The sequence below is a fragment of the Solanum tuberosum genome, unplaced genomic scaffold, assembly GCF_000226075.1.
Source record: "Solanum tuberosum cultivar DM 1-3 516 R44 unplaced genomic scaffold, SolTub_3.0 scf00106, whole genome shotgun sequence".
Classification (NCBI taxonomy): Eukaryota; Viridiplantae; Streptophyta; class Magnoliopsida; order Solanales; family Solanaceae; genus Solanum; species Solanum tuberosum.
Window position 1 is genome coordinate 1,154,430 of NW_006239032.1, and position 16,528 is coordinate 1,170,957.

General features: G+C 33.0%; 1 protein-coding gene and 1 pseudogene across 1 annotated transcript; both read left to right on the plus strand.

Moving 5' to 3' along the window:
• The window catches only part of LOC102585490 (subtilisin-like protease SBT1.7), a 10,465-nt pseudogene extending 5,334 nt beyond the window's left edge, over positions 1-5,131 (plus strand).
• A 1,339-nt stretch (positions 5,132-6,470) lies between these two features.
• Positions 6,471-11,162, plus strand: LOC107060967 (putative disease resistance protein RGA4). Its single transcript, XM_015309594.1, has 2 exons — positions 6,471-10,668; positions 10,825-11,162. The coding sequence occupies exon 1, from the start codon at positions 6,616-6,618 to the stop codon at positions 9,382-9,384; it is 2,769 nt and encodes a 922-aa protein (XP_015165080.1). The 5' UTR covers positions 6,471-6,615; the 3' UTR covers positions 9,385-10,668; positions 10,825-11,162.
• Positions 11,163-16,528: the final 5,366 nt, after the last annotated feature.

Consider the following 16,528-nt stretch of genomic DNA (forward strand, 5'->3'; position numbering starts at 1 on the left):
AGGTTTATGCAAGCTCCAAGTCAAGTTCATCTTGGTGTTGCTAAACGAACGTTGAGATATATCAAAGGAACTGCTGATTATGGTATTTGGTTTAAAAGGGAAGAGCAAGGGCAACTGATGGGTTATTCAGATAGTGATTGGGCAGGAAGCGTTGATGATATGAAAAGCACTTCTGGATATGCTTTTACACTTGGTTCAGGCATGTTCTCATGGAATTCAAAGAAGCAAGAAGTGGTAGCTCAATCTTCTGCAGAAGCAGAATACATCGCAGCTGCTGGTGCAACTAATCAGGCTTTATGGTTAAGAAAGATTCTACGTGATCTGGAGCAAAATGACATTGAAGCTACTGTCATTAAGGTTGACAACAAGTCAGCAATATCTATGGCCAAAAATCCAGTGCAACATGGTCGTAGCAAGCATATAAATGTGAAGTTTCACGCTATCAGGCAAGCAGAGAAGGATGGCGAAGTTCAGCTTGTTCATTGCAGCTCAGATCAGCAGATTGCAGACATCATGACCAAGGCTCTTCCTAAGGGGAAATTTGAAGTTCTAAGGGCTAAGTTGGGAGTATCCAAGAAAAATCTCAAGGAGGAGTGTTAGAAAATGAGATATTTCTAGATGTCTTTTGTTTAATTGTTATTTTCTTAAATATTATGTTAAGTATGTAAAGGAAAGGTAGTCCTTGTTTTATGGAATATGTTTTGTAAGAAAGTCAATAGTGGTTGGATATGTATGGTCCTCTACTAACTTTGGAAAAGCTTATGTAGATATATGTGTGTATGTTTTCAAAAACAAAAGATGAATGAAAGTTTCTGCTGCTGAACCTTATTTTCTTCTCTAAAAGTTTCAAATCCTAACAAGAACATCGCTTGTTCAAAGCTATAAGAACGTTATCAATGGCTTCTCCGCTTTGTTAACACCACAAGAAGCTTATATGATATCAGGTATGACATATGAAGTTATAGTTTAAGTTGTTTGAGACAGTAAGCTGATGTAACTTAAATTATATTATGTCTCAACATGTGATCACGTGTGAGCCTGATTCTTTTATGATCAAACACGTTTTTTTTTTAATTTTATGGTTGGCAGTGAATTGCTTAATTATTACGTCTCAAGCCATTGTGTTGGTTACTTGCTTTTGTTTCTGATCAGTGTGATTCTTATTTTTATTTTTAAAACAGGTATGGAAGGTGTAATATCAGTATTTCACAGTGATCCTGATACAATAAAGCCTCATACTACAAGATCATGGGACTTTGTGAGCTTACTGGAAGGAACTTCACTGATAAATGCTGGAGAAGAATTGCCACAAAATGGAAATTATGGAGAAGATATCATTGTTGGGGTTATAGACACTGGTAAGAGCTTTTCTCTTTTTGTTTTTTTTTTTAAAAACATTTTAATATACTCCCTCTGTCCCATTTTAGGGGGTCGTTTGGTAGGGTGAATCAAGAGAAATAGTCCGTGTATTATGTATGGTATTATTCAGTGGGAAAAGACATAAATCCTCCCTGAACTTGTCCCGAAAAGTCAGTTACACGCTTACTCTTCATCTTTATTTTTTACAGGGGTGTGGCCAGAATCTTCAAGTTTCAATGATAAAGGAATGGGACCAGTTCCAAAGTCATGGAATGGAACTTGCCAAGAAGGTGTTGCCTTCAACGCCTCTCATTGCAACAGGTTGAAATGATTTAATTTCATCCCTTATTTTCGCTTTCAATTTAACTTATATATACTGACAGTCAACAAGGTAACACTTATGTTCTTTTATGTTGTTGTTGTTGTGTTTTGAAAGGAAATTAATTGGAGCACAATACTATTTAAAAGGTTACGAAGCACACTATGGTCCTCTTAACAAGACAAGGGACTTTCGATCACCTAGAGATGTAAACGGTCATGGTACTCATGTTGCAGCCACAGTGGGTGGTCGAAGAGTTGCAAATGCATCAGCAATTGGTGGATTTGCAATGGGTACAGCTACTGGAGGTGCACCAAATGTTCGTCTCGCAATCTATAAAGTATGTTGGCCAGTTCCAAATAAGACCTTAGCTCAGGGAACTGCATGCTTTTCAGATGACATTCTTGCTGCTTTTGATGATGCCATAGCTAATGGAGTTCATGTACTTAGTATTTCTCTAGGGTCTCTACCTATAAAAACATATTACAAACAGAATTCTATTGCAATTGGATCTTTGAATGCTGTAAAGAGAAATATTGTAGTAGCTTGTAGTGCTGGCAATAGTGGCCCAACACCATCTACTGTTGGAAATGTAGCACCATGGATCATCACAGTTGGTGCTAGTAGTATCGATCGAGTTTTTTCATCTCCAATTATGCTCGGAAATGGAATCATCGTTGAGGTAAGAACATATTCAGATTCACTTGTAAATCATCCGAGTTTAAATAAGGGGAAAAAGGCATGATATACCTCTCAAGTCTCAACTTTGTTACTTAGAGTTGATATACCCTCATTATGAAACATGCTCATATATACTCAACTGTTACACAAATAGCTCACATAGTGAGAAAAATATACAAGATGTTAGACAAAACATATACTGTATAAGAATTGTTTTCCTCTAAATGGGATATTTAACATCTATATAAGAATTGCTTTTAAAGTTGTTTTGACTCTTTTTTTTTTGTTTAATTTATCAATATATAGGGAGAAACAGTGACTCCAATAATGAGGAGGAAGTTGCATCCATTGGTTTATGCAGGAGATGTAGAAATTACAGGAACTACAACAAGTAAAACAACAGGGTAAATTCCATTCTATTGTAGTTTTTTTATTTCTTAAATAGTACTTCCTCTGCGTCATTGTATGTGTCTTAGTTTATTGTAGCATGGAGTTCAAAAAATATAAAATATTTTTGAATCTTTTGATCTTAAATTAAAATATATATATATATATATATATAAAACATCCTTACAGATCTTGTTTGTATTAAATATGCATATGTGGAATGTTTCTGAATAATCCCTTCGTTTCAATTCAATCGGTTGTCATATTTTTGACTTGACAGAGTTAAGAAAAGTAACAAAAACTTTTGAATCTTGTGGTCTTAAATTAAAGATATGTCAAATATATCAAATACCCTTTAATCTTGAAGTTTTAAACGTGTCATATAGAAAGTTGGAATTAAAGAACCCCTAAACATGCCCCTAGCTAGTGTTAAATTTGATTCTTATTGTGTTAAAGGTATTTTTGCTATAGATCTTCTTCTTCTTCTTTTTTAATTATTATTGATATAATGATATTATACTTTGTTATTATTATTATTATTTCATGTTGTAGTAATTTTTTCTAAAATATAAAAATAAAGAAAGCAATTCTCATAGAAAATGACCCTTGTCATAAGATAATCATGCCTGAAATTGTTCTTGCCTTTGCCCCCCACGTCAACTTGCTCTCTCATCCCTCCCACCCTTGCCTATACCTAGGACTCCCATTTGGTTCGACTTTTCATAGATCTACATGGAAATCTTCGTCAAATCGATCATTCAGTTAGGGCCATTATGTTCATAAGACAACTTTATCCATTTTTTTTGTCACTGTTCTTACCCTTTTCATCCATCTCCTTTGAAATATATAAAGGACAATAATCAGTGTAAATATTAGTTGAGGGTGGAAAGTACTAGTAAATATAGAGATCGATGATGATTTCATTGTTGATTTTTGCATATCCAGAAAATGTCTTCCTGGTACACTATCAAGAGATCTTGTGAGAGGAAAAGTTGTCCTCTGCATAAATATATAGTAGGAGTAATAGACAGGCATCAATGGAAGTGAATAGAGCTGGAGGTGTTGCAGCTATTTTAGGAAATCCATTTAATGAGAATGAGATACAAGTCACCCCTTTTCTGAATCCCACAACAGTTGCTTATTTAGATGGCCTAAATACAATCCTGATGTATATACGATCCGAAAAAAATCCAATGGCAACACTTCTTCCAGGGAAGACATTGATAGGTACTAAGCCAGCACCCGTCATGGCTCATTTCAGTTCCAAAGGACCAAATGTTATCGACCCTAACATTCTCAAGGTAATACATATTAGTGCCACAAAATGAGTAATTTATTGTCGGTTGGTTGGTGTATAGAAGTTGAACTTTTTCTGAAGAATACTTTTACATTAAATTGCAGCCGGATATAACTGCTCCTGGATTTAACATACTAGCAGCGTGGAGCGAGGCATCATCTCCCCTGAAAATACCAGAAGATCGTCGTGTTGTTAAGTACAACATGCAATCTGGAACATCCATGTCTTGCCCACATGTTTCTGCTGTAATTGCACTCTTAAAATCATTTCATCCAGATTGGAGTAGTGCTGCAATCAGATCTGCTCTAATGACCACATGTAATTCTGTTTCTCTTCAACAAATTGAACTCCTAGTTAAATTTTCTTACAGAATTTCTAACAGACAGTTGTTAATTCTTACTGCAGCAACAACCAATAATGTGGTTGGTAGGCCAATCACAAATGCCACTGGTAATGATGGAAACCCCTTTGAATACGGAGCAGGACATTTCAGGCCATCAAGAGCAGTAGATCCTGGACTCATTTATGATGCTACGTACACTGATTATCTTCTCTATCTCTGTAGTCAAAACATACGCCTAGATTCGTCGTACAATTGTCCTAAGAAAGTACCTGCCGCGAGTAACCTTAACTATCCATCACTTGCAATTGCAAACATGAGAGGATCCAGCATGACTGTCACAAGAGTTGTTACAAATGTTGGAAAAGATAATTCGACTTACGTTTTAGCTGTGAGATCACCTCCTGGATATGTTGTTGATATTGTTCCCAAAACCTTACGCTTCAGCAAATTGGCAGAGAAACACAGCTTCAACATAACAGTTACAGCGCAAAGTAGTATTGTAAGTAGAAATGAGTTTTCCTTTGGTTGGTACACATGGAGTGATGGAGTCCATATGGTCCGAAGCCCCATTGCGGTATCATCATCAGCATAACTTCCACTATTGTGTAACTATAGCATGATTTTATGAAATTTCAAACTAAAACTGTTAGGTACCATACAATAATTGAAATTGCATTACTTGCTCATGCAGATAATTGTATTTGTATTATGCAAAATAAAGAAGTGAGTATATATCTTGTTGCTATATATATCTACCCAGACCCCACTTGTGGAATTTCACTAATATGTTGTTGTTGGTATACATACATATATTTTGTTGGTTTGAGACTATGATCAAGAAAAATTAAGTTTAGCTTATTAGATTAAGCAGTAGATGTGCATCAGAATAATGATAGATATGTATTCATTTTATGGTGTTGAAGTTGACAATAATGGATCAAGAAACAATAACACCAATACCCAAGTGTTTCCGTTACTCAATGAACTAGTATTGTGGAATAAGCCTAGCCTTACTGAGTAGAAGGAAGTGCAATTGTTACCAACAAGAAATCATGATAGAGACAGAGTTGGAGTAAGAATGTTTCCCAGACTGGAGAAGTTGAGGATTATTAACTGTCCATTGTTAAAAAGTATTCCGAATCAACTTGAAATGCTGTGTGAATTAAGCATCGATGTAAATTAGATAATTGAATATTTAAAGAATATAGGGAAAAGGGTCTGATATACCCTCAACTTTGTCATTTAGAGTTGATATACTCTCGTTATGAAAGTAACTCAACCCCTACTTATATACAAATAGCTCACATATACCCTTTTCCTCTAACGGAAATGAAAAAAATTAATTTCAGTTTAATTTTTTAATATTTTAAAAATATATATATATAATCCCATATGAGTATATTTAATCCTCCTCAAACATATATTATTTTTTTTAAACTTTTTTTTTTGTTTCAATGACTAATTTAGATTTATTATTTTGATGGTCAAATTTATTTATGTTTCACTAACATTCTTGTAAAGATGACCAATTTTTTTTCTTCAAATACAAAAATTAAATTACAATATAAACAAAAAAAAATAGTTTTATATTATAATATAGCCACAAAAAAATAGTTTTAACTATTTTTCTTTACACTAAGAAATGAAAGAAAAAAATAAAATAAGAATAAGAAACTCAAATAATTATAATAAAAGAAGTAAAAAATATAAATTTAGAACTAACTTTTTCACTTTTGTTAAATGAAGGGTATATGTGATCTCATTTTGTAATGGTAGGGATATATGTGAGCCGTTTGTATAACGGTAAGGGTATATATGAGTCACTTTCATAACGAGGGCATATCAGCTTCAAATGAGAAAGTTGAGAGGGTATATAGACCCTTTTCCCAAGAATATATATATAAAATGGATCAAACTTGATAAATTATTTTTAAATATAAACCATTTAAAATCTGTAAATAAGAAATTATTTATAGCATTTTCTCGAAGAAATAGAGTACTCCCTTCTTTCAAAAGAAAGACTTTTGACTTTTTGAACCAAAGAGAGTATTCATCAAATTTCAAAATTAATTAACGCGGAGAGAGAATCAGAAGACTCATAAGTCATAGCACATGAAAACAAATTGATATTGTATCGAATGATAACAAAAGAAAAAGAAAGAGAGAAATTTTGACTCTGGTAAAGAAGGAAGAAGTCGACTGAGCCTAGAACTAGAAGCAAACCCAACAATGGCAGATCCAGTAATTGGTGCTACAGTTCAAGTTGTGCTTGAGAAACTGCTTTCTCTCACTATTGAGAAAGTCAGTAGCTCAAGGGACTGCAACAAACATCTCAGAATGCTCACACAAAATGTATCTATCATTCAAGCTTTCATTAATGATGCTGAAAGACGACAAGTTGACGATCACGCTGTGGAAAAATGGGTGAAAATGCTTGAGATAGTTGCTGAAAATGCTGAAAATGTTTTTGACGAATTCACATATGAATCTCTCAAAACACAAGTGATGCAGATCCGAAATAGCCCAATGAGAAAGGTCAGTGATTTCATTTCTCATACAGCTTTTAAGAGTAAAATGTCTCGAAAAATCAAAAACATCAATGAAGAGTTGAGGGTTATCAATCAGTTAGCCAAAGACCTCGGTCTCCAATCACTAATAGTTTCGTCTCAGCAAATACTACCGTTTCGAGAAACAGATTCCTTAGTAGTTGCTTCGGATGTCGTTGGTAGAGACAACGATGTTGCTGAAATAAAGGAGAAGATGTTGAACATGAGAGACGAAGTTGTTCTGTGCACCATTCCCGTAGTGGGGATGGGAGGTTTAGGGAAAACTACTGTAGCTAAGAGAATTTTCAATGATGAAGAGATCGAAAAACATTTTGAGAAGAGAGTGTGGTTGTGTCTACCTGAAATGTCAGAGACTAAGAGCTTTCTTGAACAGATCCTCCAATCATTGACAGAGAGGAAACTTGAGGTCCAGACCAGGGATATAATAGTCAAGAAACTCCGAGATGAACTAGGTGGAAAACGGTATTTGCTTGTCTTAGATGATTTGTGGCGTGTTGACCTTCCGGTATGGGATGAGTTTGTGGATAGCTTGAGAGGAGTAAACACTTCTAGAGGAAATTGCATTCTCGTGACTACTCGCATGAAACAAGTGGCATCCACTGTAGCGGTAGATGTTCGTGTGTTGGGAAAGTTAACAGAAGATCATTGTTGGTCCATTTTCAAACAAAGAGCTTTTGTTGATGGGGAGGTTCCAGAAGAAATGGTGAGCATGGAAAGCAGGATTGTTGAAATATGTCAAGGTCTACCGTTGGCTGCAAGTGTGTTGGGAGGCCTTTTACGCAACAAGGAAAGACATGAATGGCAGGCAATTCTTGATGGCAACCCCCTTATTGCGGGTGAAAATGATAATGGGGAAAATAGCTTAAGGAAAATCCTAAAACTTAGCTATGATTATTTACCATTTCCACATCTGAAAAAATGCTTTGCCTACTTTGCAATGTTTCCAAAAGATTTTGTGTTTGGAAAGGACCAACTAATCCAACTCTGGATGGCGGAAGGATTTCTTCGTCCATGTCAAGAGACTCCTGTGATGGAAGACGTTGGGAACAAGTATTTTCAACTTTTGTTGCAATATTCCTTGCTGCAAGATGTTGAGCTAGATGAGCACAACAATATAAGATACTGTAAGATGCATGATCTTGTGCATGATTTGGCTGGAGATATTTTAAAATCTAAACTATTTGATCAAAAGAGTATTGGAGGAGAAAATCTTTCTCAAGCCCGATACTTTGGATGGGACTCACCAAGTGATCAAATTGATATGATAAATGAGCCAGGACGTATATGCACATTGTTCTCGAGAAACAATATATCCAAAGATGTTCTATTGAGCTTTCAGTTCTTGAGAGTTCTAAATTTTTCCAGGTCAGGCATCAAGGGGTTGACAGCCTCAATTGGCAAACTAATATACTTGAGATATCTTGATCTCTCCAATACTAATATCAAAGCCTTGCCTAACTCCATTTGCAAGCTCTACAATTTGCAAACATTTAGGGTAAGTAACTGCTTTTTACTAGAGGAGCTTCCAGATGAAATGGCGAATATGATAAGTTTGAGACACATATATTACAGCAATGATTTCAGATCAGACTCTAGAAAATGGTGTTTCGGCAATCAGAACTTTCAGATGCCACTTAAGATAGGACAATTGACTTGTCTTCAAACACTACAGTTTTTCAAGGTAGGTTCAGAGAAAGGTCGTCGAATAGAAGAATTAGGTTGTTTGAAGAACCTTAGAGGTGAATTGATGATTAGAGATCTTCAATTGGTCTGTAATAGAGAAGAAGCTGTAAAAGCATGTCTATGGGAGAAACCAAATATCTCCAAGTTGGCATATTTATGGTCCCATGATGAATCAGAAGACTATGAGGTCAATGATGAGTATGTTTTGGATGGTCTTCAACCGCATACTAACTTGAAAAATTTAGTGGTAGTGAACTATTTGGGGACTAGATTTCCGTCATGGTTCAGTGAAGAATTGTTACCAAATTTGGTCGAGTTGAAATTAAGTGGTTGCAGAAAGTGCAAGGAAATTCCATCGCTTGGCCAACTTAAACTACTTCGGCATCTTGAGCTGATAGGATTCCATGAGTTGGAATGTATTGGACCTACATTTTATGGTGTTGAAGTTGACAATAATGGATCAAGCAATAATAACACCAATATCCAAGTGTTCCCGTTACTCAAAGAACTAGTATTGTGGAATATGCCTAGACTTACTGAGTGGAAGGAAGTGCAGTTGTTATCAACAGGAAATGATGGTAGCGACAGAGTTGGAGTAAGAATGTTTCCTGGGCTGGAGAAGTTGAGGATTATTAACTGTCCACTGTTAAAAAGTATACCGAATCAATTTGAAATGCTGCGTGAATTAAGCATCGATGGGAATCAGATAATTGAATTTGGAATTGAGGTTCTTCTCTTGAAACATTAATGCTAGTGAGCTGCAAATGGCTACACCATCTGGACTTTTAGATGCCATGCCCAAATTACATTATCTGAAGATCAAGGACTGTCGATTGCTAGGATTAAGCTATGTTGGATGGGCCCGTGAACCTTGTTTCTTTAATTTGCAACAGTTATTTTCATCGAAGTGTGGAAAACTAGAGCATCTGCCATCCAGATATTCCATGTGATGCCTCACCAAATTGCGGTACCTGGGAATTAAAGGCTGTGCTCAGTTAGAATTAAGTTCTATCAATAATAGGAGTGGCCGAAACTCCCAGTGGTCCAACATTTCTCATATTTTAGTTATTAACGTTGGGTTCATGAAAATTCAGGACTTGTGTTAGCCTCTATTTCTCCTTTTAGTTTTCCAAGCTTTTCATTCCCCAAACGAATACATCTTACTATAGTACTGAAGAAGTTGAGGATTAGTAGATGTCCACTGTTAAAAAGTACTCCAAATCAATTTGAAATCCTGCATGAAGTAGCGATTGAAAGAGTTAACAGTGAAATGCCGTTGTTGAACTTGTGCAGCAACTTGACATCTCTCGTAGATCTTATTGTGGATGATGTGAAAGAGCTCACTTGTTTTCCAGATGAGATGCTACGTAACAATGTTTCTCTTGAACATCTACTGGTCTTAAATTGCCGAGAGTTTCGCGAATTGCCACAAAGTTTATACAATCTCCGTTCTCTTAAGAGCTTAAGGATTGAGCGCTGCAACAATTTCAGTTCCTTTCCTGTTCCCAGTGGAGAGAATCATTTTACTTCGCTCCAAAGTCTTGAGTTGTCCAATTGTGATGCCTTAACCAGTTTACCAAGTGAAATGCTAGAGCGTTGTCGGTCTTTGGAATCTTTGAAGGTCAACAAATGTAACAACTTAGTTTCCTTCCCTTTACATGTGTGGGAAATGCCTTCACTCTCATATTTGAATATATCAAAATGCCTCAAATTGGATAGTGTACCTGCACAGGGTCTTCACCGTCTCACTGGATTACAGGAATTGTGCATTGGACCTTTCTCAGAGACGGTGGATTTTGAGGCATTCCAATTGATATTTAATGGCATTCAGCGGCTATCGTCCCTTCCTAAATTAGAGGTGTATGGGAATAGGCAATGGGATTCTCTGCCCTATCAGGTTATGCAACTTTCTTCCCTAACAGAAATCGGAATAAATGATTTTGGAATCAAAACTCTTCCTGATAGATTTGGAAATCTTACTTCTCTTGAAACATTAGAGCTAGTGAGGTGCAGACGACTATTCAGGACTTAAGTAAGTCTCTACTTCAGAAATGAGAAAATTTACTTGTTTTTTGAAGTTATTTTTATGCACAGACTGACCAGATAGGAATAAGTAATTCAACTGGTGCTCTCAACAATGACTCGAATGCATTGCAACGGTTGCTCTAAAGTTTATTTCCTTTTGCAGATTAAGTTTTACTACAAGTGAAAGAGGTCATCCCCATTCCGGCCTTGTTTGGGTACTGAACAACCTTTTCCGGGAACTATAGTCTACATATGAAACATCAAAACACTCAACGTGTCTAGGGTGCTCGATGAGAATCTACACAGGTCTATCCTCTGTCTTTGCATGGCCATGTTTGCCTTTTTATTCTCCATTTAAGTTTTTGTACTAGATAAAGTTCCTTGACCACATGTAAAAATTTTCTGTCATTTTTCCCCTTGTATATGTGACATTTGCTACTAAACTATGAACTCTTTGAACAATAAAATCCACATATTGAATCTTGCTAAATTTAAAACAAAGGTGATTTATACAGATAAAAAGGAATCGAGAAATAGTATAGCTAGTCTTTTCACTTTTTTCTTGCATTTATTTCTTAATCGATGTCGAACTAGATGCACTACATTTTATTTTTGCCACCACTCATATGACTTTTCATATTGTGCATTAGGTCTTGGTAATTCCTGGGAGTTGAAATAGAAGCCATCCTCTTGTACCTTCCAAGTTCCAATAGCATCTATGCATAAAAGAAACCAAATAACTCGTTCTTTCTAGACCGCATTTATCAGCTATTTTATCAATAAAAATACCATGACTCGTATCATAAGAGTTCCAATAAAAATGACAGAAGTATAATGTTCCGCCAAAAAGATGTTCATTTATATGAAATTTGAACTCTTCATTTGGGTGGAGTACTTTATTACCAAAATCATCGTCTACAAATTTATAATGAAATTTTAGAGGATTGGAATTAGTTGGAATGGTGTTTGATAATATGGACTTCAAATCTAGGTGTCCACCAATAAGATCCAAGTCTCGAAGTCAACGAAGACTTTTTATAGTAACAAAATTAAGTACAAAGATGAATGAGAAAAAAAAGAATTTTGTTCTTGAAAGAATTCATATTTGATTCTTGAAATGATTGTATCTTCTTATTGACTAATTATATATACCCTGAAAAAGAAAACTCAAAATCCGACCACATTAATTTTTGCTGATGAATTTGGTCACATAAATCTAATTTTGTCTACTCCATTTACTTTTTGATCATAGGATTTGAGACTCATTTTCATGTTTTTATTTGAAATTGATATTTTTCTGTAAAATTTGCATAAAAATTATAGAGTTAGAACTTAGAATAATGACTCTTTTTTTTTGAAGTTTAACTTTTTTTTTAAAACATAAAAAAAATATCAATAGGGATAAGTACAAGCAAGGGGGACTATGTCTTACCTTACTAATCCTAATAAAATACCTAACTTCTGCTACCTAACAAGCATGAAGAAAATAAGAACTAGATAGAATTAAGTATTTTCTGATCACCACAGAGTTTGTAATACACTCCATGATGATATTACAAATGAGGATGCTTAAATAATGTAAAAATATGCCAATCAACAAGAAAGTTGAGTTATCAACCTCAAACTTTCTATTACAAAGCATGCATTAAAAAAGAATTGATTGCCCATCAAAGTAACTTGAGTAATTTTCTCTTGTCTTCCTCTTCAAACCTATCCAACAACACTTGATAATTCATACCTTCTTTATGGTTTTATTGGATCTTGTTGAACCTATTGATACTGTCAAATGATTCTGCTTTGCCTGTCGCATAATGACTATTTTGAATGTCCATATTTTTTTTTAACAAACATATTCATCTAAATTCTAAGTTTTAAATACCAAGACTTTTGATATTTAACGTCTTCCGTTATATGACAGTCACTTCATATATAATATATATATATATATATACTAGATAATGTGGCCCGTGCTATAAATGGATGTTTTGGGGCTAATAATCGAGTTTTTGAAGCGATTGTTTGCGTGGATAAAGGAATAAGTTTTTTTTATCACAAACCTGTACTTTCTTTGACGCTATTTAAGGCATAATAAGACTACTCACATACAACATTTTTGAAATATTTTATGTTGTCAATTATCATGATTTATAGTATTTTTACGCAATTTTTAAATATAAAAATAAGACAAATGAATTAAAATGGACCCAATATATGTTATTTTTGTTGTCTCAATTTATGTGACACAAATGAAATTTGGAGAGTCATCCAAATTTTCATATTTTAAAAAAAAATGTTTTAAGTTATTAATTATTGTGATTTATAATATTTTTATGTAACTTCAAATAACGTACTTTTAAAATGTCTTTCAGATATTTTAAGTTGTTAATTATTATTATTTATAATACTTTTTTGGTAATTTTAAAATGATATGTGTTATTTTTTCTGTCCCAATATATGTGAGCCTGATAGAATTCTGAGAGTCAACGTATTGTATTATATAGCTTTTAAATATTTTAAATTGGTAATTATTGTAATTTTTAATGCTTTTTAAGTCATTTGTAAATGATATATGTTGCTTCCTTGATTGAGACTTTTCCATTTGTGACACATATATATAGATATTTGGTTCCCGTGCCAGCACGGGCCCAATAAATATTATTTTTTTTGTTTTAATTTATGTGATATAAATGGAATTTGAAGATCAGTCGATTTTTTATATGTTTTCTTAAAAATATATTTGAAGTTATTAAATTGTTGTGATTTATAGTATTCTTGCGTTAGTTTTGAATAATATAGGTTAATCATGTTTCAATTCACGTGAATAATCATAAATATTTTCAGTTGTTAATTTTTTGTGAATTATAGAAATTTTGACGTTATTTTCAAATAGTACATGTTACTTACTCTATTCCAATTAGTCAACCAAATTTCTTATATGATTTTAAAATATTTTTAATTGCTAATTATTGTGATTTATAGCATCTTTTATGTAACTTTTAATAATATATAATTTGTTCAAATTCATATGACAATGATAAGATTTCAAGAGTCAACGCAATAAAAGTTTATTTTTTTTAAAAAGTTGTACCTCTAATATATTTTGTAGGTTAAATATACTCTCTCCGTCCACTTGTATTTGTCATGTTGCGCTTTTTTGAAAGTCCATTTGACTAATTTTCAAAGTTAAATCAGATTGTATTAATTCGATATTTTAAAAAAAAAAAAAATATGCAAAATCTATACAAAAAGTACTATAAATTGTAATTTTTTGCCTATGAATATGATGAAAAAACACATTGTAAAATATTAGTTAAAATTCTTATAGTTTGACTCTAAAAAAGGAAATCATAACAATTAAAAGTGCATAGAGAGAGTAATAAATAGGTAATTAAATTTCAAGAAGTTTAAATTAAAAGGTTGAAAAAAAGAATTAGATAGACAATATATATTGAAAATTGAAATCATATAAATAATAAATGGGCCCAAATGAGGTCAAACTTTTTAGCTAATAAAGTAGTAGGTAATTAATGGTGTTAAATTGTCCAATATATAAATTTTAAAGGTACAATCATAAAAGAAGAATGTACAACACTATCAAGCACATATCATCCAACACTTGTCATGTGCTAAGAAGTAGATATTCCCACTTATTATATATTTATTATTATATATAGTAATATATATTACAAACTCTAATATTGTCAATTTGTAATGACATATTTAAGATTGGTCAATCTCAATCTACCTATTCAAATGACTCTATTGTCCATTTGTCATAGTAGGAAAAATTCAGTTATCGTTACATATTGACAAAAAAACATTATGACTTTATTGTTGTACTAGATAAAGTTTCTTGACACACGTAAAACTTTCTTTTTTCATTTTCCCACTTATATATATGAGACATTTGCTACTAAGCTATGAAATCTTCGAGTATAAAATAAAATAAATATATTAGAGAGAAGGCGGAGCTATCATAATTTTGAAATATCGCTAAATTTAAAACAAAGGTGATTATATAGTCAAAAAGGAATCGAGAAATAGTATCGCAAATCCTTTCACTTCTTTCTTGCATTTATTTGTGTATCGATATTGAAGTAGATGATGCACTACATTTTACTTGTCATCACCACCCATATATTTTTGTATATTGTTTATCAGGTTGTGGTAATTCCTGAGAGTTAAAATAAAAGCCATCCTCTTGTATCTTCCAATAGCATCCATAGATAAAAGTAAATGAATAACTCTTACTTTCCAAACCACATTTATCAGCTATTTTATCATTAAAAATATCATGACTCGTATTTTTAGAGTCCCAATAAAAATGACAAAAGTATAGTGTTCCGCCCAAAAAATGTTCATTAAAATGAAATTCCATCTCTTGATTTGTATAGAGCACTCTATCACCAAGATCATCATCTGCAGATTTACAACGAAGTTTTAGAGGATTTGAATTAGTAGGGAGGGTGTTGTTGATATGGACTTCAAATCTAGGCGTCCACCAATAAGATTCAAGTTTTGTAGGCAACGGAGAACTCTTTATTGTAACAAGATTAAGTAAAAAGATGAATGCGAAGTAAAGAATTTTGTGCTTGAAAGAACTCATATTTGATTTTTGAAAAATGTTTTTATCTATTCTTGACTAATGTAAGTGTAAAATCATGTTATTATTTTATTATATATACGTGAAATGAAAGCTGAAAAGACGTCCACATTCATTTTTGCTGAGTTCTTGGTAAAGATCATATGAATCTAGTTTTGTCTACTCTATTTTCTAGGCATTTGACCACAGAATTTTACTATTTGAGACTCATTTTCAAATTTTAATTTGAAATTACTAATCTTTTCTATAAAAATTGCATAAAATTTCAACATTAATTTCATATACCAATTTTTTCAAAGAGTAGGATTTCAAATCTCAAATTGTGATTTTCCATTTTTTTTAAATGTAAAACTTGATTCATAAGTTTATATTTTGTTAAAAAGATTCATCATTTAAATTTTGCAAAAAAAAGACTCATGCTTTACCTGAATTCGCTTTTCCATTTTGTCATAGATAATAAAATTAAAAGTTGAAAATTTGAATTTTTGAAATTTGAATTTGTATTTGGCATTCCCTTCACCTGAATTTTGATTCTTGAGCAAATTGAAAGATCAAACATGGTTTCCAGTCTTAATTTCTTTTTTCGGAAAATGATTAAAATTACTCTTGAACTATGTAAAATAGATCATTTATACCATTCGTTATATTTTTGGATCAAAAATGCCTCCACCGTTATCCTAAGAAAACATAAATACCCTTAAGAGTTAACAACCTAATTTTTTAGTTACGGGCAAGCCACATGAGACTAATCCCTCCACCTAAGCGTTGCCAACTAGGATTCACCATAAAAAACTAAATCTTTAGCGGCGATAAAAGTCGGCAAAACTTCCCAAAATATTGCCCCCAAAATTTTTTGAGTGATTTTTAGCGGTGACTAAAGTTGCAATAGCCATTCGCCAGTAAAAACAATTTTTTCAACAAAAAAATATGATAATTGATTTTCGGTTACAACCTAATCTTCTAAAATCAATAGCATGTACTATCAATATTAAAAAACATCCAATGTTATTACGAACAACACCAAAATTACTTCTCGACTCAATTTTTCTACTACGCAATGCATTATTGTACATTTTATGCATTTACGTATGACATAAAAATAAAACATATGATATCTTCAAACTCCTCCTTGATCAGTGTCATATGTAATTTTTTTAAAACAATGAAGAAAAAAAACATAAAATCATAATCTAATGCTAAAATCAACGAAAATCTTTACTAGCGATATTCTGGGCTTTTGTGGCTACTTTTATCGCCACCAAAG

Bases quoted from the DNA above. Each gene is read 5' to 3' on its own strand.
- LOC107060967 (XM_015309594.1), top strand. From the start codon at position 6,616: ATGGCAGATCCAGTAATTGGTGCTACAGTTCAAGTTGTGCTTGAGAAA.